The sequence below is a fragment of the Pinus tabuliformis genome, chromosome J (assembly GCF_031772625.1).
Source record: "Pinus tabuliformis cultivar Carrire ecotype Pingquan chromosome J, CPIR1, whole genome shotgun sequence".
Lineage (NCBI taxonomy): Eukaryota > Viridiplantae > Streptophyta > Pinopsida > Pinales > Pinaceae > Pinus > Pinus tabuliformis.
Window position 1 is genome coordinate 1,626,123,673 of NC_142295.1, and position 27,586 is coordinate 1,626,151,258.

Sequence of the window (27,586 nt, forward strand, 5' to 3'; positions counted from 1 at the left end):
TGTGTCTCCCTCAACCACCGAAATAGAAATCAATCAATTTGTGAAGGCTCCATGCTTCAATGGGAACTTTGATATATGGGAGGCAAGAATGAGGAATTTCTTAAAGACTCAAGGCATTGAAGTATGGAAATTAGTAATTACTGATAACATGATGAATGGAGAATCCAAGGAGAACAATGCAAAAGCAATGAAGGCAATCTTGATGGGCTACCAGATTCTATAAAGAACAATTTAGGAAAATGTTCGTCAGCGAAGGGTATATGGGACAAAATTAATGACCTTGACCTTCACTCAAAAGGAACATTGACCATGACCACTAGTCAAGAAGATGATGGAAATCAAGAAGGAAATCCAGAACCCATCATAAAAGCTGAAAATGAGAATGATGACATCAAGGCTAAAGAAGACCTAGAAGATGAGGAGAATGAAAAATATTTTGAAGAAGATATCCTCACTAAACTTATGGCTTCCATGGAAGAGATTATCAATTTGTAAAAGGAAAATGAGGAACTTAATAAGAAAGCACTAGCTAGTGACCAAGACCAGACAAGGAAGAAAGTTGATCTTGTCAAGCTTCAAGTACAAGAAAGGGATGAAGAGCTTGCCAAGCTTAAGAAGGAATTTCATCAAAGCAAAAGAAAGCATCATGAAGAAGTCATATCCATGACAAATCAATTGGATAAAGCAAAGAAATGGGAAGATATCTTGTCAAGTCAGTTTGAACAAAGGCGCAAGAGCTTGAACAAACTTGAAGAAGAGATTGGTCAGTACAAGGTAGAGGTCTCCTCTCTCAAATCTCAACTACAAGAAGCAAGAAAGTTAGCACAAGGAGCTGAGAAGACAATGGAAGCATTGGTAATCATAGAAGGACAGGTTGATGAAGCAGAAAAGGAGAGAAACACCATGATATACCAACTAAAAGCAAAGGATGAAGAGATATTCAAACTAAAATCCGACCTCAACCTTCTCAAGGCTGAAACATGTAAAGCTACAAGAATCAAGGAAGAAATGGAGAGCAGTATAGCAAAAGAAAATGAAGAAATATTTAAAATGAAGTCAGATATCATCTCCCTTAAAATAGAAGCAAATGAAGCTACTCGTATCAAGGAAGAAACTGAGAAATAACTTGCTAAGAAGAATAATGATTGTGAAAGATTGGAAGAAGAGATTGTCTCCCTCAGGAAAAAGGTTGAAGGGATGTACAAAATCTTGAAGAGCTCTCAAGCCTTGGGTAACATGCTTAGTCATCAAAGATCTCCATTTGATAAATCAGGTCTTGGCTATGAAGGTGAATCCTCAAGCAAGGGTGACCATAATTCAAACAACAAGGACATGAGGAACCCTGATGGAAATAATAATGCTCCCAATTCCAACAAAGGAAAGGAGAAGAGTCAAGGGAACAATGGAAGAAATCCTGCTCCAAGAAGACTTGCAGATGATGCCAAGAATAAAAAAGGCGATGAATATTATCAAGGAATCCCATGGCAGAAAGGCTTTAGAAGTACATCAAGGAAATCTCCATCCCCAGGTACCAAAGTTTATTTCTTGGTTCTTGTTATTCTTGTACAAACTTTGGACACATGGCAAAAGATTGTAGGGCTTTTAATGATACCCGTCAATCTTCGAGAAGCAATTTCGCAAGAAGAAGTCATGAATTCTTATTCATGAAAAACATAGAATGCTTCAACTGTCATAACATTGGTCATATGGCATGTAATTGTAACTTGATTTGGGCACCTTCTCAAAGCTAGAAATATGCCAGATAAGAAAGTTACACAGGTATGGAGAAGGATGCAAATACAATCCAAAAGTCCCTTGAACTCTCCAGCCAACCATACATGTTATTGACTTGATCTTCGACAATCTAAGCATTTGATGGGAAGACTCTGCCAAAAGAGATGATGCAACAGTTAGGGGGAGCCTGTGATTCTTGATCATCATTGCAGAAGCTATTCATGAGAGGTTCTGTATGAAATCCTTGATGAGCTATATTAACAATCATTCTTTGATAAAGATCATTTCTTAGGAGCACTACATTGAAGAACATGATCTTGTAACCATTCTTTGGACTGTTGTTGAAGATGTTTTCCACTTGATCACTAAGCAGAAATTGGAGCAGCAGAGAAGGTCATCCAATGCTAGAGAAATAGGGCAAATAACTATGTTGTTGGTATTACAAAAGTTGAATGTCTCGACTCAGGGATATAATGTGAGAACAGGTAAATCAAGGACAATAATAGAGGCAACCTTCAAACAAACAGATACATATGGGAATGGAGCTTGAAGCAAGAGCAGGTGGCAACATCTAACAAAACTGAAGCATTGCAAAAAGATGTTAATCAGTGAAAAGAATTTAAAAGATAGTCACAGATTAGATATCAAAATATGCTAGTGGAGATAACTTCCAGAGACTTACAAGAACACAAGGACAAGATGGCTCATCAAAAGGACTATGAAAAGGGGATAATGTTGTGGTGTCGAATATAGCTCAGTAACTTGAGGAGAAGCACAAAGATACAAAGGAATCCTGATTTGAAGAAAGATAGCGAGAATGACAATTTCAGTGGCATTTTCTCTTGATTCGTACTGTGAAGGTCTCTTAATTCTGACTATGGAGACAACAAAATACAATGTAGAAGCATACAAAAATTGGACTTGGACATTTGGTGTATGACTGTTTGGAGTTTGTTTTGAAGCATTGAAGTGGACCATATTTAAGCATTGTTGAAAGCATTATGAAGAAGTTCTGAGACATGAAGAGGGGATAATGTGCTAGTTGATGATGAGGCAACAATCCTTCTACCTTGAGTAAAAAGAAGAGCACCACGACAGGGGGAGTAACATACCCATAAAAATATTATATTCATAAAGAACAGAAGCAGTTTGACAGGGGGAGCAGTTTGATAGGGGGAGTCCTTGTGCACTCCTTTGCCATTGATGTCAAAGGGGGAGAGAAGACGAATATTGCCATCAATGACAAACGGGGAGATTGTTAATATAGGTTGTCATTGATGTCAATATGGTAGTGTTTGTGATGGAAAATTCTTGTGACATATGTGGTTTCCCATTAATGCCCATTGATCATAATACTGCTCATGGAGGATCCAAGGATTGAATACAGACATAATAGAAACAATGGAACCGAGGAGGAAAGATATCGGAAGCCATCAAAAGAAAAAGAGAAAGAGTAAAGAGGAGAAGCCATGAAGCCAAAGAATAAGAGGAAGAGTTCATCAAAAGCCATCAAGGAAGCAGGTTATCGCATATGCCCAAGAGTAAGTGTTATCAGAAGAACAAAGAGAAAAAGCGATATCAGAGTAAAGAAGAAAACATTGGAGGAGCCATATCGGAAGTATCGCATGCCCAAGAAGAACTTATAGGAAGAAAACAACGGAGGAGCATAAATAGAGTTATCAGAGGTCACAGGGAGATAAGCCACAGGAGAAAAAGCTATCGGAAAAGCGGAAGAGTGAAGAGAAGTCACAGGAGCAAGAACCCAAGTGCTTGCAGAAGAAGAATGGTGGAGGAATAGATCTGGATTGTCAGATCGACAGATCTGTTAGATCGATAGTGATTAGCAACTGTGGGGTAGGAAGGTACGGATTTCCTTGATCCTGGCTGAAGTCTCGCACTCAATCCTAGCCGTTGATCTCATATTCAACTCTTAGATCACAGTCAACTATGGGGGTTAAGGCCGTTTTAATCCGTGTGCCAATCGAAGTCCCGTAAACCATAGATTGCGATATGCATTGTGGACCCGATTGCTCAAATACAACACACCTCAATACAATATCGCATCTGTTGCGTCGCAAGTATTGAAGCCTTGTTACACTGAAATCCCCGATTGCGATATAAGTTACAGACTCGATGGTCCTATTACAACATGCCCTAAAGAAATATCGCATCCGCCATACCGCAAGTTTTTAAAGCCTTGTCACGTTGAAATCTCCGATTATGATTTGAGTTGCGGACCCGATTGCTCCATTATAACATGCCCTATTGTAATATCGCATCCGTTGTATCAGAACCTTCGCATTGCAAGTCTTAAAGGAATGTCACACTAAAATTGTGATTGCGATAAGACTTGTGAATCTAACCGCCGATTGCTATAATATTGTGGACTCGATGGATTCATTAAAAAAAGTTCATTGAATATCGCATCAGCTCCATCGGAAGATAGAGCATGTGCACACTTGTAAAACCTCCGATTTTTATGAAGTTGCGATTGTGGGATTAAAGGAATGACTCCGATTCTCATGAAATTGTGATTGCGGGATTAAAGGTGATGACGTGGCATGTGGGACCTCCATGTGGGTATAGCAGCTCTTATATGGTTTCCGTGAATAATCAAGTCTATGGATAAAAGACTCTCCGATATATATTTTTAATATACAAGTTGACCTCCCTCCAATAGACGTGTCCTTTGGTCATTGGTGAAACTCGTATAAAAACGAGTTAAAATGCTTCAATTCTGAGTATCTATCTCGGGCATAAAAATAGAGCATAAAGAAGTTCACAACTCGTGAACTTGAAGAGACAGAGGAAGCCGAAGGAACAGTAGAAAGAAAGCCGAAGGTCAAGCGAGCGAAGAAGGAAGCCGAAAGGTCCAGCGGAAGAAAAAGGAAGCCAAAGGTCGAGCGAACGAAAGTGGAAGCCGAAGGTCGAGCGAGTGAAGAAGGAAGCTAAAAGGTCCAGCGGAAGAAGAAGGAAGTCGAAGGTCGAACATTCTATTGACTGGGTTATTTATTGAAAAGCTCAGACCTGTGTTTGACAGTGATTGAGATAACAGTTCAAAGGACGCTCTGCGGATCTAAGAAGATTACTTGAGTATGAACAGGGTTGTTTTTTAATTGAATGCACAATATGAAACTGCGATAGTCACTCCTCTAAAGAAGTCACATGTAAAGTAGTTAATCCTAAATCAGTCATTCCTGAAGTATTTACCGTGACAGTGAGAACAGAGGCTTGAAACAGAGAGTTGTTTTTGTGCAAAGCTTAGTGCAGTTCATTGTAGACACATTGAAGTTGTGTGAAGACTCTTGTAGATCATGATGGCTATTTGAAATCATCATGAGGTAACTTTTCAGATTTTGTTTGGGAAATATGAAGAATTGTGAAGACTCCATATGAAGACAGGTTGTCATTGATGTAGCAGTGAAGCTGTAGATTGACAGAACACAGTGAAGAAGATTTTGAGAGCAATGTAATATAATCAAAACATTTCTAGACAAGATAGGGTCGGATCCCTTGGGGTTGGTGCCTTAGAATTGGAAGGATTGGTGTCCTTGGAGTTGGTGCTCCTAAATCCAAGGTTGGTTCCTTGACAAGATAGGGTCGGAGCCCTTGGGGTTGGTGCTTCAAAATTGGAAGGATTGGTGTCCTTGGAGTTGGTGCTCCTAAATCCAAGGCTGGTGCCTTGACAAGACAGGGTTGGTGCCCTAGAGTTTGGAGCCTCACAAAAAGTCCAAGTTGGTGCTTGGCAATAGGTTGGAGCCTTATATATATTATACCTAATTTATTTTAAAGATTATATTAATAAAAACATTTATTCCTATTGTTCATTTTGCGTTATAAATATAAATGATTTAACTGGTAAAAATAACAATTGAAAAGAAATACTGATTCACCACCCCCCTCTCAATATTTCCAACATGAATTGGATGAACACCACATATGGAAAGAGCGGACATGATTGGTAGGGTCCTCTCCAAAATTACCCTCAAACTTGGGACTGTCGGAGGGAAGCTTAGTCATCATCGCTGGCCAACTAGCATCGTGGTGTATAGGGTCATGGATTAACTGGCTAAAATCGAGGAGGCTTAAACCAACCATGAAAGGTAGCATGGGAGTTACCGGAATGGTTCCTGAGACGGTTCCGCTAGATGTGACCACCAGGGTAGAACCAGAGCCAACACCGGGTTGGGTTTATGCATCTGCAGTGGGTCCTAACATGATGACGGTATGCGATGAGGGAGGCTCGGAATCAGATGACGAATCATATGAACCAGAAGAGGAGTCTGTATGGGGAATCGAGGGACTATGAACTCGAACCTTACCAGGAGGAGTAATATGCCCAAGCGGAAACTAGGGATGAAGGCCTAAGAGTCTCCGTGACAAACGCCTTGGTAGCGCAAGGGTTATAAGGTACAAGTGACACGGAAATGGTGAAGGGAGATCAACAAGATGTTTTTGCCTCTATGTGGGGAGATAAATTAATTAAGTCTTGACTTGGCGGTGTAAACCAAGCGGCCTTTGCTTAAGGTGTGCTTGTGTGTGCAAGTGTGTTTATTAATTAAGCCCAGATCGTGTTTGAAAAAAAAAAAAGATTGCTGAAATAAATTGAAATTAAAAACATAAAATGAACAACAAATCAACTTTCTAAACCCCACCCAAACTGGGTTTGCAAACACTGTGTTGGTTGGTGGCGAAATCAACTGAAAACACACGAAAAAGGCCAAGAGATCTAAGCATCGGTGTGACTGGGATCAAATGACACTATGCTACTGGAAAATGGCGCAACAACAACAAAATCCAGAGAGGAAAATTGCTGCAAAAAGATAGGGAGAAGAGTGTGAAACCTAGGGCAACCAATGGGACCCTAAGGCAAATGACCAAACAATGTTTAAGATGAAACTTTGGATGGAAACAATCTATCTTTAAAGATCTAAAACAAGAAGGAATATATAAGTAAAATATGGTTGAAAGCTTTGCAAAAACTCAGACTTCTTACTCAGCTAAACTCCTATAAAGTTGGAAGCATACCAAAAGCCCTAAAGAGGCTAAATTCCACTTTGACGAGCAAAACATACTAGATCAAGGCCTAAGTAGGGTGAGACAATGGTCAACCAAGCCAGCAGACAGCTCTTGGCAAAACCAAAAAACAGTTCAGACAAAATCCTAGAGAACCTAAAATCACTGGTACTGACCTGATTCGTGGGATATCACACTTTTTGGTCCAGAAAGTGTGCTATGGACCTCCAGATCACACTTTTGGGGCAGAAAAGTGCGATTTTGCTCCTTGATTCTCGGTCGACAATTCTTGGAAAAATTTATCGTCTCTATCGTGGCTGGTTCTTGTGACCTGCGGAAAAGACCAAAAAACTTGCGAGAGTTAGAAATTTGACTGATCTAGGGTTAAAAAGTTGGTAAAAAACATTGAGAGACTGAAAATGAAAAACCCTAAGTTGAAAACTGAAGGTCACCCAGGTTTTTGGATCAGAATTAAAAACGCAGTGGAGTCACCAAATTGTTAGTGACAATCAAAAAATCCCCAGTGGAGTCGCCAAATTGTTATTGTGTTTTCTTCTTGAATGTGTACGAAAAGAAACCACTTTAGGCTGTGGATGACAAACAACCCTAACAATGAAAATGGCTGCTAAACATTGTAGATCTGCAGCAAATGATAGAAACAAAACCTGCCAAAGCCCTGATCTATGCCACAATCATAGTTAAACAACAAAATGGAATAGTAAAATAAGCGGAAGTAACTCCAATAATCCAATGTAAACTAGATATATAAAGAATATATGTTATTAAACACCACCTGTGAAGGGAACAAATAATGTTACCAGTCCCCCTCTATGGGATGGGTTCTTAGCTATCCTCAAATGTCTTTAGCTTGTGTAGAGTCTCTTTCCTCTATAATGTGTAAACCCAACAAACAAAATGTTTGAACTAAATGAGAACTCAAATGGAAAAGAAAAATGGTGTACGACAATGATAATAATCAGTCCCCCTCTATGGGATGGGTTCTTAGCTATCCTCAAATGTCTTTAGCTTGTGTAGAGTCTCTTTCCTCTATAATGTGTAAACCCAACAAACAAAATGTTTGAACTAAATGAGAACTCAAATGGAAAAGAAAAATGGTGTACGACAATGATAATAATCAGGGTTACAACAATGAGTGCAATAATGAAAATAATCGAAAGTGAATAATGAATGGAAAATCCTTCTATTTATAACAAAATATTAGGTTATCCTCGAATAATGAGCAATAATAAAATATTATTAACCCCATTCTAAAAATAACCATTTGAAATATTTTATTATATTTGGTTAGAGGGAAAAAGTATTTAAACTTTTATTTTGAAATAATAAATAAATAAATGATCTTTTATTATCCCAAGAAATATGGTTAGGGAATAATAAACAAATAATGATTTATTTAATTATTCCTAAGGGATTTGGTAAGGAATAATAACTACTTAGTGATTAATTAATTATTCCTAGAGAAAAATAAGATAATTAATGATTTATCTATTTATTTCTCATAATTGGGTCAAATGTGACAAGGAACAATGGTTTAATTAATTATTCCTAAAAGATAATTAAATAAATAGTGATTTATTTAATTATTCTTCATGGTTTTAATTATAAATGACTTAACAAATGTGGTTATTAAGTAATTTCTCACAGTGAAAGCAATTTTACTATGGTAAAATTGGCACTACATGGTGTAATTCGATCCATCTAGTATATTATGGCTAGATGATCAATTTTTTGTGATAACAAAAGTGCTAGCATCCAATTTGACAGAGTAATATGGTTTTCGGAGAATTTGACAGAAGAATATAAGAGAATACATGATAATTAAGGAGTTATACTGAATACTTAATCAACTAGATATAATGGATGTGTGTAGAAGATTTCTACAACCAAACAAAACACGTTCAAGACATGATAGAAGGCAATAATTAAAAAATGTAGAGGAATTAACCAAAACGAACATTTCAGTTAATTAATCTCTTTAGATGATTATAAATTTGCAAGGGGCTTTCAGAGAGATTGACACTTAATCTATTCTTACCCATGTCTCCTATATTACCTTAAACATGTGCAGAAATAAAGTATGAAAGCACTGGAAAAACATACAGGAAAAACAAATTCTGTCATGAATTGGTGCTAGAATACTTCAATTAGGAATTCTGTAATAAAAGTTTTATAAAGCGACAGGGTTTTGGCATCAAAAGTCAACCCCTGCTTATTACAAATAAAAAAATATAAGAAAATACATCAAACTAATTACATAATTCTAAAAATAAATCAAAATAAACTAAATCTGAAATAATTGCCAGATCTCTCAAATAGTTGAGTTGCTTATCAATTCTACTTTCAAATGCTCGATTTGCCTCTTGCTGATTTCATGCATGGACATGATCAATTCGATCCCTATAAATATGGAATTAACTATTATAAAATAGCTTGAATAGGAGATGAGGGATTTGATTGGTAATTTTCTATCACATGTTTCTTTTGTCAAATCTCACCACCAGCTGTGTCACTTCTCGAAAATGATGGATCGATCATTTAATATTAAACTTCCATTTAGATCTTGTCCAGTTTGTGGGAACAAAACCAATTAATAAGTATAAAAATAAAGCCCAATCTTGAAAATGTCTACAAAATATTTCGAATTGTTGGAGTTGCTTGAATTAGTCCAACTGTTTTCTAATGCTTGGGCTTATTTTTCTGCTTGGAATGTGGAGTGTGATTTTAACATTTATCTTCAATGGTGATCCTCCGCTGCAAATGTGGATTTGGTGATTTGATACCCTAATCACACTCATCTAATTCCAGGTGTTTGAACTTTGATTGCCAAATTCTTTTTACTGCTGAAAATTTGTTTGGTTGCTGCTCTTGTGCCTAAAAAAATATGAAGATGTTGAAGTTATTTCCTGAAGTTTTGTCAATTTTCCTTTGGAACAAGAAAAGTCTGCCAACTATACCATCTATCCTATAGCTAACTCAATAATTTCAACGACAAACCATAGCAAAAGTAGATGGATTTTTTTAAAACCTCATAGATAGGCATTAATGTACTGCAAACAAAATCCTGGTAGCATGAGTTTTTCCTCCTTCAAAATGCCATAATTATTTTCAGAAATATTAATTCAAGAATCTAACATCAGCTTGATATTTCCTACAAGGACATTCTTGTTGTGCATTCAAGCCCTAACGCTATGGCCAATTATAGACACAAAATCCTATGCCTTAGGAAGTCTGCTTGCCTCTGTTGTAGCAACAATTTCATAGAAGTTATGCTGGACCATGTTTTTCATAAGCTTAGTGTTAATAACAATATGCTTTCCAATGGTGAGTGTACATATCTTATCAAATATAATGCAATCCACTTTATGTGCACTTTCAAGTGCTTCCCCCTTTGATGAGAACACCTTCTATGGCACCTACTCCACTTCTATTGCACAACTAAAATTTTGATCTCACAAGCTTTGGAAATAAGCATCATCTAGGAACGCAAGTAATGGATTTGATCTTGAACTAGTTGAATAATAATAGTTTTGATTTGAGAATTGATTTTCTCCTATCATACAAAAAGTGTAGCCAAAGATGCAATTTGTCTATCTCATAATCTGCTCTCTTTAATTTTCGACAGATGAAGAGCATTATGTTGGTGTCTAAGATGAACAAACATTACCACAAATGATAATGCGATCAATTGCATCAAGCTGTGGATATTTAAAGATCAAAACAAAATTATAATGGCATTAACATCGTCATGCCCTGCTTGCAACGTCATTGTATCAATTTTCACCTTTGCCTTTTCTATCAATATATAAACTATATCAACATTCCCTAGGACAACGATAAAAAAATCATTTTTTTTTTCTTTCCTAACACCTTTCAAATGTAGCTACCAATTCAATGTTTATGCGTAAGCCCTTTAAGCTTCAAACCGATTTTTAAAGAACATTTGGCAATTGCAAAGCTCATTTTCTAGCTTATCTAGCCTATTAAAAGCCCTGTGCTGACGTTGCACAGTGCTTTTGTTGAACGTTTTGCTAGTGGAACCATTCATGAAATTTGAATGATTCCCTTTCAAAGAATCCTAGAAATCTCTCAAACCACTCAAAATTTTGCAGAAATTCCTGCAAGAGATATAATTGACATCGTTCTGCACAAAATCCACATTCTGGATTTTTGAGATTTGTATTCAATTACCCAAAAATGGAGCCCGAAATTCACTGTCTAGAAAGCACTATGAAATTTTAAATGAAACGCACAGTAAAAATTTCTTTCTTTGTTTACAATATTTTTTTTAACCATTGAATCCCTTTTTCTTTGCCTTGCGCTGATGGCTTGATACTGCATTCCCATCATCATGATGGAAATAGGATCCTGCATTGGGCACATTTGTCGATTTTGATGAATTATAGGATTTTGGGTCAGAACCCTTTCTTAGAGTCTCGTGTTCAGAGTTTGAAATTGTTTCATGTACTGGAACCTCAAGTGGCAATGGATATTGCAGCCCTACGACGCTGTTGATTCTGAATTGTAACATTAGTAATTGCACTTGTGTTGCCATGGGATGCTCTTTGTGTTGTTGGCTTCCTACCTCTTACTTCTCCCTGGGCATTTTGCAAATTGTTGGTGGGACATCTGAGTAAGACAGCCCAATCGAGATATCTGAACTACTTCCAGTACTCCACAACAACACAACTACTGCAAGACAAGCCCTTGCTCAAAGACACTTGGAAATTTCAATTGATTTGGCTTTATACACCAAATGAAATGAGGTATAACGTTTTCCAATTGTTGCATCAGCTTGAAAAGTTGCCCCTAAAACCACTAATGGATTTCGAGGGTGGGGGGTTGCATATGGTATGTGGTTTTCAACCTGGGGGTACCAAAATTCATCCAAGATTGCCACGTATACAAAGATGGTTTTGTCAAAACAACTTTTCGGGCCCTTTAACTTTGAAAAGCACAAGGGGCCCGATATTGAATGATGATCATTGATCCTAAACCACTAATTCTCCTCATTGAAAACTACAAGTTTGTTATTGAATTCATACCTATTCTGAATTTGCAATGTTCATTATCCCATATTTCCCAAATGAAAGGCCTATATATATAGCATTACATACAACTCCGACGTGCATTGCCTTGTAAGTTTGGTTATGACATATATATCATAGAAACTTAGAGATTGGGCTTTCGACCCTATATTTTTTAACAAAAAGTTTCAATAATAAATGAATACAATCTATAAAAATATATATAATATTTCTATAGATTTTAAATTTATTTAAAATTAAAACTTTTATTAAAATAACACCATTTACCTTGATAACTTCGTAATTGTTCGAAGAATTTGACAAGAAAGAACTTCGAAATTTCAATTGTAACTTTTTACAAGTGTAAAAAAAAAGTTACAAGGGGTGTCAAAGGAATAAATATACGTTGTTGAACCATGTGTAATAAAAGGTTTCCTAAAGAACTAGTGATATTGGTTGATGACCCATGTATTCGGGTGGATGGATACTTTTTTATATTGACTTAAATGAACACATTATTTATATTTTACATGTACATGGAAATTGAAAATAAAAAAATATGTAAAAGAGAGCACAGAAGGTTGAAGATGAAGATGAGATGAATTCAAAGCACCACTGAAGATAGAGAATTCACTAGTGTTCATTAAGGGGGAGTATGAAGGCATAACTCCTACTTGTGAATAATATATAGTATTAAAATTATGTAATGAAAAAAGACCAAGCATAGAAGTCTATGTAAGAATGAGAGATTGGGAGAAAAGACTCAAAATAAGAATGAAGATTGCTTAAGAGATTTAAAGAGAGATTCATGGGGATATTTTGGAGGAAGTTGAAGAATTGGTTTGAACCAAAAATCTAATTATGACATCTTTTGTTATAGTCACATATCATTTATATAGTGACCAATTATACAATACAAACTACACATATGAATATGGATTTTTAATATGTTTTACCCTTCGGGGGGTTTCTTTATTTCTTGCTTATAATTCTCGATTCCCTATTTCATGAATAACTATTATAGCCAACAATCAGGAGGTATAAAGTTGAATAATAACTTCAAAAAGCATCTTCCCTTCAGCTCTCTTATCATGACTTTTGAGCCATGAGCTAATTTTGTTTTCAAATATTAATGCATACAACTTAAGCACTAGAGGGCTGATCACAAGAGTTCTATAATTTGAATGCTTGTTTTTATCATCACTTTTAAAACTACAAACAAGAACTTTCCAAAGCTTATTCAATCCTGAATTGCTATATAAAAAAATGTTATGAATTTGAATAATAATAATAGAGCCTCTTATCTTCAAAATTTTAGCTCAATAACCTGCAATGTATTTAAATTTTTCTTCAAGGGAATTAGTTCCAAACTTAGACATTCTTTTTATAGTGAATTTCAATCCCAATAATGGTTGAATGGTCAACTCAAACATTACTTAGCCCAAACAACATTTTAAGATATAGGTTACATTCATCCACAAGAATCTTACAATTTTATACAATTAGTGTTTAATATAACTTTCATGGGATGTATCATTAAATAAACAATAATGAGATGAGAAAATTCTAATACAATTTGGATGCCTTCTAAGTTAACACATTTATTTAATCCAATTTAAAATATTTAATTAGCACATTTGTTTAACCCAAATATCCTTAATAACAGTTCGGATGCCTTCCAAGTTAAGACATTTGTTTAATCCAAATTTCCATACTAAATCAACAACCTTAATATTATGGGTCTAGTTGACCTAAATCTCATTCTCTTTACATAAAATCATTTGGAGATTTTGTTCCTTGTTAAAACTTTTATTAAATACTACATTTCCTACTGTACTCAATTAGGTCACAAGATTTCTCAAATGCAAATTACCAAAACCAGCAAAATTTTACCCGTGCGGTAGGAAATAATTTGTTTTTTCATGCTACTTAGATGAGAATAAGTAAATAAGAAACTAATTTTCAAGATATATATAGACCCAATACACCTTTGAACAAATGAAGAGTTTTTAGTATATTCTCAAAGTCAGGGTTTTGGGATACAACGTCCACCCAGTCCACATCACATAAGAATTCAATTACAACGCATGTATATGCTGCACTCATGGACACGAGTTTACTTGAAGTATATCATATCCCTTTCTGATGTGCTGGTTGCCTTTCCATCGAAACATCAATTAGGTACTCGAATATAGAGAATTAAAACCACCCAGTTACTTGAGATCTTATCTGTATTCTCTGCTGACTTCAAAGCCTTCATCTATACACACTACTTCATGAATAATGACGACAGTGGACACTAAAAAGGTAAATAAACATATCTATATTACTAAGTGAAGCAATTAAGTTATGCAACTATTATAGAAAGAAACACAGGATCGGTAAAAAGTTTAACATATGTAATGTTATTTGCAGCAAGCAGCCAACATGTAGCAATAACATAAAGCTGCTTCCATCACGAAACATGTTTATCGAGCTGACATAATTTCTCTCTAATCCACAGTAATCATTTTTATGGGGCCAACGGCAAAAGCATTCATCTTCGAACCTTTATTTCTCTGTAAATGTTGAAGAGAATAAAGTGACTCCTAAACGTGACTCTTCAGCTAATCTACCATTTCGTGTGAATTAAATTTTCTTTTATAATGAAATCTCCTTTGCAAAAGGATCTTCCACTGATGATGCAAACAACGGAACTACATCGCACAAAACCATGTAGATTGTCTTATGCTTAAGTTCTACAATGAATTATCAATGCCATTACATTATATATCGATGAATTCCTGAAATAATACACCCGACACTTGAAAGTACCAAAAGAGTAATCTAAACGTGCTACCTTAAACAATAATAGGAAATTAGAAATCGATAAATCCATTATAAAATCTCTACGTCTGAGTTCTAGGAAGCATGAAAAGTTGGTCAAAATCAGATTAAAATAGATGGCAATCTTTACCTGCTGCATGTCTGACACTTTCCTTAAAGCATGAATACATGGTCCAAAAGTTTAAGCTTAGAATATCAAATTTAAAGAACCTAAACAAGGAATATGGAGAAGACCTGCATTCATTTTCCCTTTGAATATTGAAACGACATTTTCCATTACTTGAAGAATAATGAACAATAAACAATTTTCTTTAAAATATGGCTCTAAACGATTTTCCCAAAAACCATTACAATTGGAATATGACGTAGAGAAACTACTTCATAGTTGTCATCTCACTTTGTAAGCAACTACAGATTTACAAACTCGCTCCTAGGAAGCCTATGCACCAAGTGAATTGAGAGGATACCGCATACTGATTTCGGCTTTGAGCATCGGCAGGCTGTCCAAGCGAGTGTGCTGTTGAAGAATGTCCTACACAAAACATTCTTTTCAATATAATTGAATACATCCTACATATGCTTTTGCAGGCTGACTTCAAAGATAAGCATCTATTTTTAACTCTATAGCTGGTTAAAAAGCAAAATAACACTTCCATAAATCAAGACTATTAGGTCAGAAGAAGAAACAAATTAGCAATAAATACGTATGGACAAAGGAACTTTTTATTGTTGGAAAAACATTGTGTTGCAACTTGCAAGTTGTTCTACTAAATTCTTTGTCAGGTTAAGGGGACACACTATATGGTTTAATAAAAAAACAAAGGAAAAGGGATTACAAAGATCTTCTGATGTCTATAAAGAAAAACTTTGAAAAGAAGTGAATATGTGGAATACACTCCCTAAACTAATCAATAAGAGAAGAATATGTACAAATTAAATAAATACATTTATAATAATAAACAACACAGAAACATACAACCATTAAACAATGATTTTTTAAGGAAAACATTTGATCCAGGTGGCTCTAGACACATGCAGAATTCTCGGAAAACTCAGAAAGAGTCAAAATTCAAAGTGGTCAGATTGCTCCCAAACCAACACCAAATCGAAGTGCTCATCGCCCTAATTCCAATGGTGGGAACAACACTCAAATCCGAGCTCATATGAGGGAGAAACCCAGTGAAAGTTTTCGTCAAAGTTGCCATGTGGGCCAAGTTTAACAGTCCTACAAATTGACCGAGTCCTAGACATGGAATCTGGCTCCCGAGGAACGGGGGAATTTGTTAGATACTTAATTTGTCTAATATCCTTTATATTAGGGAAAATAAAAAAAATGATTATTATTATTAAAAAATTAAAAAAGAAATATACGTGGCGGGCCATGACCCCCGCCAACTCCTTCGGACCCCAAATATATATAAACAATTTTTTATTAAAAAAATGGGCCGGTGGCCATAACCCCCCTCCCCCCCAAACCACCAACCCTCATTACATATATTACATTATGTTTATATGGTAGTGGGCGGGCGACCTCCGGTGGGCCCAGCCCATGCCCCCCCCATGACCATTGCCACTTGAACCTGAGGCGGCAAGGCTTGAACCCATTCGGCCCGCCTCCCAGATGCCTCCACACAACACCATGTATTAACACCTATACATAACACATCAAAACCACGCTCAAAACAAACAACACGCCATATTTAAATATGCCACCGAATGATGTGACGGTTTCATAATCATTGAACTAAATGCAAAAATTATGCAATGGAAGGGCGGGGGGTTCGACCTTGTAACCTCCGCCTGCCCAAAATATCACGCCACCGTTACGCCAACATGCTACCTTAGTAAACTACGCCCGAAAACATTTAAAAAACCCTTCATTGTCATTTGACAGGGGAGAGGGCAAAATGAACCGAGAACTGGCAGAAAGTGGAGCACCGCATAGTAGCCCAAGGCAAAATTCGTTCCGTGAACCATGTGGCATGGATTCTGACACATGAATCTTTTGATGTTGTGACGAATCTTTGAGATTCCATGGGGAGGTAAAAATTCATTTTATCAAAATATAATCAAGTTCACAGTTATTTTCTTAGGTTTTCACGAGGAATGTAATGGCGAGGTTGGATTCGCCTTTTGAGCAGCAGATTTGCAGATTCCCAACAGAGGAGAATCTTCAAGAATCTTGAGGGAATTTTCCAGATTTCTTGGAGGCCGAAATTTTCCAGATTCAGAATGCAACCAACTTTATATTCGTTCTTCTCAGAATTTCACAAGGATCTCAATGGCGAGATCAATTTTCTGATTTGAGTTGCAAATCTCCAGTCAACCCAAAGGAAGGAATCTTTGGAGAATCACGAGGGAATCTAAAAGATTCCTACAGGCCCAGATTTTGTCGGTGTCAGAATTCGACAAATGGATAGTTGATTTTACACTTCTCGACGACACAAATTCAGTGGTGCAGTTAGTTTTTGCAGCTGAGCCTTCTATTTTTCAACCATTTTCCAGATTGGAGTGACAGTGTCAGATTTTAGAGTGTGGACAGTCGATCTTATGCCATGCGACGCCACAATTTTGATGGTGCATTCAGATCTAGCAACTGAGTATTCTATTCTTCAGTCAACATCAGAGTTGAGGTATATGGAGTGTTGTTGTCATGTACTTCTTTGATCATTTGTTGTGAGATGTACTATGTTGTTCGATTCCTGCTTGATGTGCGATGCAAAATTTGTGTCTATTTCATGTGAGATGTATTCACCATGGATTATTATGTATGTTTTGATTGAGATCCCTTTGTTGCCATGATGGCGGGATACTCATTGTCACCATGGGTGTTTTGGTTGAGATCCCTTTGATGCCATGATGACGGGATACTCATTGTCACCATGTGTAAGTTTATGTCATGTTGATAGGAGGTCTATTATGAGTGATAGTTCCTGTAGCGGAACGTCTCGTGGAGAGACTTTGCCACTCATGTAGAGGGCACATATCCTTGTATGACAGAAAACATAGTCCATGTACATCTTCACCATTTCCAACACTGAATGAAGCGGCCAACACCATCTTGACACCGGGCCCAGAGACGTAGTCCACACTGGACGAACTCCGTTATCAACATCTCATGTCTATGATTTGTTGATTGTCATTATGTTTCCATTTGCTTAAGCATGCATATATGTTCATTTATGCTCTTATAAAATGCAATTCTAACTACATCATGGGAGTAAAATATCTTGGTTGAATCCGGGAGTTGAGTCAACTCGGATCAAGTTTGGTATAGGAGCGGTCTTTGTGTGGATGTGAATTGCAAGCGTGAACAATGGAATGTACAGCGATGGAGGATGACAAAGAGATGTACACAACCATGCCCAAAGTGTCCAAAAAGGTGGAAATAATGTATGAAGCTCTACAAAAAGAGACAGAGGAAAAGCAGCGATTGCAGCTTCAGTTGCGAGCCACGGAAGAGGCCCTAGAAGAACTGAAGCACAATAGCTAGAGTCTTCAAGCAGATAATGCTGAATTGAAGATGCTTCTACAGGAAGAGAAAGAGGAGAAACAAAATTTGCTACGACAACTGCAAACTAAGGACGAGGCCATGGAAAAGCTGCAGCGTGACCCATGTGAGGTAAAAAGTAATTCTCCGTCTTCATGTATGTTTCTTAATGATGATTTCGTTGTTTTTCAAAACCATACCATAGGAATTAGCTCCAAACTATTGAAGAGAATGGGGTATGAAGGAAAAGGCTTGGGTATTAATGGCCAAGGCATTGTCAACCCCATCAAAGTAGAGGAATTATCCCATCAGGCAGGACTTAGGTATGTCGGGAAGGAAGTTGGGGAATGCGCCATGACAGCTAGCGAACCACCAACAACATATAATGAGAAGCCCTCATCAGTTCTCTCCAAATCGACAGAGGAGGTAAAAGATGTTGATTTCCCTTCAGTTTCATCTTCACATAGTATGCTTTCTGTTGGAAATGTGGAGATACCAATCACAGGAACAAACCAGAGGCTCCTTACTCGGATAAGGTACAAGGAAGAAGAAGGACTTGGTGTTAATAGCCAAGGCATAACTCAGCCATTGGAGGTTGAGAAGAGAACACAATTCGCAGGCTTGGGATACACCGAAGGAGAATGCTCAAGGGTGTCAGATGCTTCTGAGACATCGTTGAAATCGTCGAGGAAAGAGAATGATGGGAACACATCACCATCATCCCATGGTAGTGCCCATTGCAGGGAAAGAGCTGGGGCAAGCTGTCATCGCTATAACTGCACCAGAGATAGCAAGGAAAGGTATAACGAATCTCAAAATTCGAATGTTCATTTCGATTACAATCATGTTGTTAATAATGGATGTAAAACATGGCATCAGAAAACCTGTACTTTTTTTGGTTTACATAACCATGTATTTGATGAGTGCTGGAAGAGAATGGCAACACAAAAAAGGATGAGGCATAAAGAACCTCTCAACAACAGGATTAGAAGAAGGTTAAGCAGATATGGAGGAAGAAGACTTATTGCAGTTATTGCGACAAAGGTGGCCATCAAAGAGCCACATGTTGGAGGCTCCATCTAGAGCAGCAACTTAAAGACAACGTTGGTGCATGAACCAGTTGGAAATGATATTCGACAAGCAAAACCACCACAGGGGGGTGACCCATTCACATTGATAAGTGAAAAATGGTTTCTAGATATGTTAGCTTGTCATGGCCGTGTTTTTGTAAATCATTTGTTGCATTTTAAAATGTAAAAGTGATGATGTGCTTTCCATCACTTGTTAAGCAACAATGATGTCTACTCTTATTTTGAGATGCATTTTAAAACTGTGAAAAGTGATGTGTTTCCATCACTTGTTAAAGAAACAATAGCGTTTGGCCTTATTTTGTAAATCATGTGTTGCAGTGATGATGTGTTTTCCATCGCTTGTTGAAGCAACAATGATATGTTGGCCTTGTTTTCGTAGCTGGGGTCTTGTTTCCATTTTGATGTAAACTTGACCACCGAGTATGTGTTATAAACTCGTTGCAAGTATGGTATGCTTGGGTCATTAGTTGGTCTTGTAAATTTAGCATATAATTTGCAAAACTATGTACTACAGATTTGCAGAGGTTGCAGGTGTCGGCTCATCGCTTATGGCTCTAAAGGACAAAGGTGAAGGAGAAGGAAGGATGACATATCAGATACTTGTAAGTGCAAACAGGGTACAAAGAAGTTGCATATTATTTTTCATGATTTTGGAGGACCAAAAGCTCCTCAGTGAGGAGGATTGATCCAGGTGGCTCCAGACACATGCAAAAGTCCCAGAGGAGTCAAAAAGGGTCAAAATTCAAAGTGGGCAGATTGTTCACAAACCAGCAACAGATCGAAGTGCTTGTTGCCCTGATTCCAATGATGCAAATGACACTCAAATCCGAGCTTATATGAGGGAGAAAGGGCCAGTCAAACTTTTGGCCAAAGTTGCCATGTGGCCCAGGTTCAATGGTCCTACAAATTGATCGAGTCTCAGACATGGAATCTGGCTCCCGAGGAACGGGCGAATTTGTTGGATACTTAATTTGTCTAATATCCCTTATATTAGACAAAATAAAAAGATTATTATTATTATTAAAAAATAAAAAAAATATATTGAAATAGGTGGCGGGCCATGACCCCTGCCACCTCCTTCGGACCCCAAATATATATAAACAAATTTTTATTAAAAAAATGGGCCGGTGGCCATGACCACCCCCCCAACCACCAACTCTCATTACATATATTACATTATGTTTATATGGCGGTGGGCGGGCCACCTCTGATGGACTGGGCCCACGGCCCCACCATAACCATTGCCACTTGAACTGGAGGCGGCCAGGCTTGAACCAGCCAGGCCGGCCCGCCTCCTGGATGCCTCCACACAACACCATGTATTAACACCTATACATAACACATCAAAACCGCGCTCAAAACAAACAACGCACCATATTTAGATATGCCACTGAATGATGTGACGATTTCATAACCATCGAACTAAATGCAAAAATTATGCAATGGAAGGGCGGGGGGTTCCACCTTGTAATCTCTGCCCGCCCAAAATAGCACGCCACTGTTACGCCAACAGGCTACCTTGGTAAACTCCGCCCGAAAAAAGTTAAAAAACCCTTCATTATCATTCGACGGGGGGGAAGGCAGAACGAACGGAGAACTGGCGGAACGTGGAGCACCGCACAATAGCCCAAGGCAGAACCAGGAACCAAAACCATGTGGTAGGGATTCTGAGACAGGAACCTTTTGATGCTGTGAGGAATCTTTGAGATTCCATGGGGAGATAAAAATTCATTTTATCAGACTGTAATCAAGTTTACAGTCATTTTTCTCAGATTTTCACAGAGAACACAATGACGAGGACAGATTCACATTTTGAGCAACGGATTGTAGATTCCCAGCAGAGGAGAATTTTCAAGAATCTTGAGGGAATCTTCTAGATTCCTTGGAGGCCGAAATTTCCCAGATTCAGAATGCAACCAACTTTATACTCATTCTACTCAGAATTTCGTAAGGATCTCAATGGCGAGATCAATTTTCTGATTTGAGTTGCAGATCTCCAGTCAACCCAGAGGAGGGAATCTTTGGAGAATCGCAAAAGAATCTAAAAGATTCCTACAGGCCTAGATTTTGCCGATGTTAGAATTTGACAAATGGATAGTCGATTGTACACCTCTCGACAACACAAATTCAGTGGTGTAGTTAGTTTTTGCAACTGAGCCTTTTATTTTTTGGCCATTTTCCAAATTGGAGTGATAGTGTCAGCTTTTAGAGAGTGGACAGTCGATCTTATGCCATGTGACGCCACGATTTTGATGCTGCATTTAGATCCAGCAGCTGAGGGTTCTATTCTTCACTCAGCATCAGAGTTGAGGTATATGAAGTGTTGTTGTCATGTACTTCTTTGATCATTTGTTGTGAGATGTACTATGTTGTTCGATTCCTGCTTGATGTGTGATGCAGAATATTAGTGTCTATTTCATGTGAGATGTATTCACCATGGATTGTTATCTATGTTTTGATTGAGGTCCCTTTGTTGCCATGATGGCGGGATACTCATTGTCACCATGGGTGTTTTGGTTGCGATCCTTTTGATGCCATGATGACTGGATACTCATTGTCACCATATGTAAGTTTATGTCATGCTAATAGGAGGTCTGTTATGAGTGATAGTTCCTGTAACGGAACGTCTCGTGAAGAGACTTTGCCACTCATGTAGAGGGCACATATCCTTGTATGACAAAAAACATAGTCCATGTACATCTTCACCAATTCCAAGCGGCCAACACTATCTTGACACCGGGCTCGGAGACATAGTCCACACTGGACGAACTCCGTTATCAACGTCTCATGTCTATGATTTGTTGATCGTCAATATATTTCCATTTGCTTAAGCATGCATGTATATTCATTTATGCTCTTATAAAATGCAATTCTAACTACATCACGGGAGTAAAAGATCTTCGTTAAATCCAGGAGTTGAGTAAACTCGGATCAAGTTTAGTATCAAACCAGTCTTTGTGTGGATGTGAATTGCAAGCGTGAACAATGGAATGTACATCAATGGAGGATGACAAAAAGATGTACGAAACCATGCTCAGAGTGTCCCAAAAGGTGGAAATAATGTATGAAGCTCTACATAAAGAGACAAAGGAAAAGCAGTGATTGTAGCTTCAGTTGTGAGCCACGGAAGAGGCCCTGGAAGAACTGAAGCACAACAACTAGAGTCTTCAAGTAGATAACGCTGAATTGAAGATGCTTCTAGAAGAAGAGAAAGAGGAGAAACAAAAGTTGCTACAACAACTGCAAACTAAGGACGAGGCCTTGGAAAAGCTGCAACGTGACCCATGTGAGGTAAAAAGTAATTCTCTGTCTTCATGTATGTTTCCTAATGATGATTTCGCTATTCTTCAAAATCATACCACAGGAATTGGCTCCAAACTGTTGAAGAGAATGGGGTATGAAGGAAAAGGCTTCGGTATTAATGGCCAAGGCATTGTCAACCCCATCAAAGTAGAGGAATTACCCTGTCAGGTAGGACTTGGGTATGTCGGGAAGGAAGTTGGGGAATGCGCCATGACAGCGAGTGAACCACCAACAACAGATGATGAGAAGCCCTCAGTAGTTCTTTCCAAATTGATAGAGGAGGTTAAAGATGTTGATTTCCCTTCAGTTTCATCTTCACATAGTATGATTTTTGTTGGAAATGTGGAGATACCAATTACAGGGACAAACTAGAGGTTCCTTACCCGGATAAGGTACAAGGAAGAAGAAGGACTTGGTGTTAATAGCCAAGGCATAACTCAACCATTGGAGGTTGAGACCATGATTTGCAGGCTTGGGATACACCGAAAAAGAATTCTCAAGGGTGTCAGATGCTTCGAGACATCGTTGAAATCGTCGAAGAAAGAGAATGATGGGAACACATCACCAAGAAGAAGAAGGATAAGCAGGTCTAGAGGAAGAAGACTTATTGCAGTTATTGCGACAAAGGTGGCCATCGAAAAACCACATGTTGGAGGCTCCATCAAGAGCAGTGCCTTAAAGACAAAGTGTCGGTGCATGGACCAGTTGGAAAAGATGTTCAACAAGCAAAACCACCACAGGGAGGTGACCCATTCACATTGATAAGTGAAAAATGGTTTTTGGATATGTTAGCTTGTCATGGTTGTGCTTTTGTAAATCATTTGTTGCATTTTAAAATGTAAAAGTGATGATGTGCTTTCCATCACTTGTTAAACAACAATGATGTCTAGTCTTATTTTGAGATGCATTTTAAAACTGTGAAAAGTGATGTTGTGTTTCCATCACTTATTAAAGAAACAATAGTGTTTGGCCTTATTTTGTAAATCACGTGTTGCAGTGATGATGTGTTTTCCATCACTTGTTGAAGCAACAATGATATGTTGGCCTTGTTTTCGTAGCTAGGGTATTGTTTCCATTTTGATGTAAACTTGACCACCGAGTATGTGCTATAAACTTGTGGCAAGTATGGTATGCTTGGGTCATTAGTTGGTCTTGTAAATTAAGCATGTAATTTGCAAAACAATGTACTACAAGTTTGCAGAGGTTGCAGGTGTCGGCTCATCGCTTATGGCTCCGAAGGACAAAGGTGAAAAAGAAGGAAGGGTGACATATCAGATACCTGTAAGTGCAGACAGGGTACAAAGCAAACCCTTTTATTTTTGTAAAGTATGGGTTGGAGAAAAAACCCATACTCTAAAGCAAACCCAACATATTATTCAACAACTAAATGGTGGCAATAAATTATAGAGTCTCTGTGCATACAGATTTTGGTGAAATTTTGGCAGCATAAGATTAGGTTAAAACTTACACTATGTTTTCCTCCAACCATAGCATTCAATAAAAAGGTATAACGAAACCATAAATCATTTATGGTTTTCCATTTCTACATGTTAGAAGCTACTCGCAATTAATAGGATAATTGTTGTTGCTTAGTATTTATAGTCTACTAGTGATTTGCAATTATTCCTTGCTACTAAACAATTATTTCCTATTATTGCTCAACAATCATTCCCTGGTACAACACAACAATCATTACCTGCTCTACTGTATGATTAGAAGGTGTATGACACACTCGTCCCAACATTCTTGTACTTGTCATATACATTACAAGTATAAGGGAGAGTGTATCAAATCATGAGATAATTATTAGGGGCTATGTTTGATCTACTGCAAACCATAGTGTTGTATATGTTTCTCGAAGGCAGTCTATTGGCTGGAAACTGCGCCAAGAAACCAACTCAACCAACTTTAGGCTCAAGCTGACCCTTGAACTAGTGGGGGCTCCCTCAAGTGTTACGAGGCTTTAACGTTGTTCACTGTCACTGAACAACAACCTCAAATATATGCAGAAAAAGACTATGAAATCACAGGCAGCACTCACATGCACACAAGTTTTGTCATTAAACTGAAGCTAGAAGTCTTTAATTAAAATTCTGAAGTAACAGACTTTACAAAAATATCAGGGTTTCTGAGCCCAAAAACTAACCCTTATTCATTACAAATAAAAGAATATAAAGGAAAACCTTAAGTTGAACCTTCAGCTACTGTTACAAGCTTTTATGGATCAAATCCTAACGATAAACTTAAATTAAAACAATCTCAAAATTAATTGCAAGAAATCAGGAACTGATTGAAAGTCTTGTGTCTCCAAATCTAGAAATAATCCTACAACTGTTGCATACTCTTCCTAGAAATCTGAAACAGATCCACTGATGCTAATCCGCGGTTGTTGATTTTGTGCCCTAAAATCAGGGATGATTTCGATGTTCAGCCAACTATGTCTTTTCAAGATGCCAAGTGTATCCTTTAAATCTGGGATCTTCAAATCTGTGATTGACTCCTTAATTTACTGATCTTGTGCTTGGAAAGCTAGATTGTTGATTGTTACAATAATGAAATTAACTTCGACAAGATCTAAAAAGTATCACATGAGCCACTTGCAATACTTTTTAAACACTGTTTTTTATTGTTCAGTTGCCGAACTTTTAGGATAGAACCTCAAATTTTGAATAGGACTTATGTGTGCTGAAGAAAAGATCCCTCAATGTTTTGGGCAGAATATTGAGTAATTATATAATATTTGTGTGAGTATTGAAGTCCTCCACGGCACCTTACAACCTGGCAAATCTGGATTTAATACCTAAATATTTCCTTTGAATTTTGGGATTACCACTTGGAATCCTGTAGTTGCTAGGAGTCAAATCCCTAATGCTAACTACTGTAATGAATCCATTTTTCCACTAGAGCATTGCAGATGTTGATGTTCGTTGTACACTATAACCATGCCTTTGTATCAAATCTTGACTGTAAAATTTTTGAGAGGTCTCATAAGATTTTCTCAAATCTCTAAAAGCAAATGCACAAAAAATTTCACCTTGAAATAGAAAGGCAAGTATTAATAAGCTTTGCAGGAGACATAATAACTTAATTAGAACAACTCCTAGTATCATCATTGTCGCTCTTTCTATTATAGCAGGCATATATAAAATAAATAAATAAATGAAAAAAAGTTGCCCATCTTAAGAGCTTTGCAATTGCTTTTGACAATTATTTCATTTCATAAACAAAATTTCTCTCAGCTAGCTCTTTTTAATTTGTAAAATTCTTGCTTGAATTTAATCTTTACTAGGGAATATAAGAGATTATGGTCATCGAGTTTTAGATATGGTGACTTTTATGACACTACCAACCTTCATACCTAAATCACCAGCTATGAAATCAACACCTATAAGAAAAACAATATTCTAGAGATGAGTCTTTCTTCTCTCCCCAAAGCGTAGTGACTTGACAACAACAAAATTGGGTACTTTGCGGAATTTATTTACAACTAAAGTAATCAATGCCTCCCTTGAGAGATTTGCTATTATGACCAAAGGTGCTTGTTACCCACCATTTTGTGGGTGATATCCCTAGGAGAATTTTTTTCTCCATGATAGTCCTCAGTCGGCAAACCCTCATAGCCACCAACTAGCTCGATGTGCCATTTCTCCGCCACCTAAGCCAACCATGTGGTCCCTCACCCATATGTCATGATTGTATGTTTGAAGGTGGGCCTCCCAAACCTAAAGGTATGCCTTGTTATTTGGTAATTGAGTATTCTAGTTTATTTATCATGGAAACTTTGGGCATGGATTAATGGGGGGATTCAGTGGAAAGAGTGGTCTAGGTCTGTGCTCTTGTCCCCTAGGTCTCTTTTGGGATGTTAACCTTGCACCCTAGTCTCGTGGGATCTCTTTTACTGACCTATTGGTTTTAAGGATGGTACTACATGGGAAACCCTAATTTTCGTTGCGTGGTCCCGCTATACGATTTACATATATTACTCCCCTTCTGCTCATTACACCCCCAATTATCTCTCCTCCCACCTCGGTCCACATTCCTCCACTGGGTCCACACAAAGTCAGCCACCCCCTCTCCTTGCCCCACATCTTGAGTCGGGTTTGGAATGATGCCCAAAGGTTGATGCAGCTAAAAGAAAAAGAAAAAGCATAATTGGCCACATTCAACAAGAAGTTGTACCACAAAATGCAAAAGATGGTCGGGACAAAAGCATTTAGCACGTGGGAAAAACTTGGTGTGCTAGAAGGCATGGGAACGCATTGGATCTTATGCAGGATTGTAGGTGGTTTCCATTTGCATTTGGTCTCCCTATATGAGGTCCTGACCCTAGATGGCTACATTGGCACATGTAGGGTGTGTGTAGAGAGCCATGGGCCTCCACATCAGTGGAAAACACACCATGGATCCCCACAGCGATTCAGAGATTGCTCATGGTTCACTTATTGGACGAGGAAGATACACCTGATCCATCATACCAAACTGGTCCCAGAGTTGCACCATACACTTGGCAGATGATCCAGGACTTGCATGATGATGTGGCATCACCTAAACCATCATCCTAGCCCTTGTAGGGGATCTACAAGAATCTTCGATTTGTTTGGAGACCCATGAGGACACTTGTGTGCCCCCACATGTCATTTGGAGTACCGCGGGTTATTACAAGGGGCCAACACCTTGTCCATTGCTTTTGGGAGTTCAACTACACATTATGGCACATATGGACTCCATTAGGCCTCCTCCAAGACCCAACGACATGCACTATTCGTTATTCAACCTCTTGAGAGGCTTATTCTTTTGTTTATGAGCTAGTTTGGTGGGCTTGTCACCAAAAGTTAGTTATTTTGCACATTATTTTATTGTAGGGGCTAATGTAGGCCTAATTAGCAAATCAAACTCATTAGCAGTGTATAAATACAAGTGATGTGAAATCATTTTAGCATCACCACTTGGTTGGACTTGTATCTCTTTAGAGAACTTCCTTATCCTTCTTGGTGGACGAAATTTTGGAGCATGGAATGAATTTTGATGTTTGGATCATTTTTTCTTGTCTTGGAGCTTCTTGTTTAGCAATTTTTTTATGG

The 27,586-nt window shown here is 37.8% G+C and overlaps 1 protein-coding gene across 4 annotated transcripts in view; it reads right to left on the reverse strand.

Annotated features, from left to right (window-relative positions):
• Positions 1-14,953: 14,953 nt before the first annotated feature.
• Positions 14,954-27,586, reverse strand: part of LOC149233725 (ATP-dependent DNA helicase homolog RECG1, chloroplastic/mitochondrial-like) — a 513,467-nt gene continuing 500,834 nt past the window's right edge. For all 4 annotated transcript variants that reach the window (XM_089379840.1, XM_089379841.1, XM_089379839.1 and 1 more), the window contains one exon: positions 14,954-15,153. In XM_089379840.1, the coding sequence (XP_089235966.1) occupies positions 15,061-15,153 (93 nt within the window). In that variant the 3' untranslated portion in view covers positions 14,954-15,060. The remainder of the gene's footprint in view (positions 15,154-27,586) is intronic.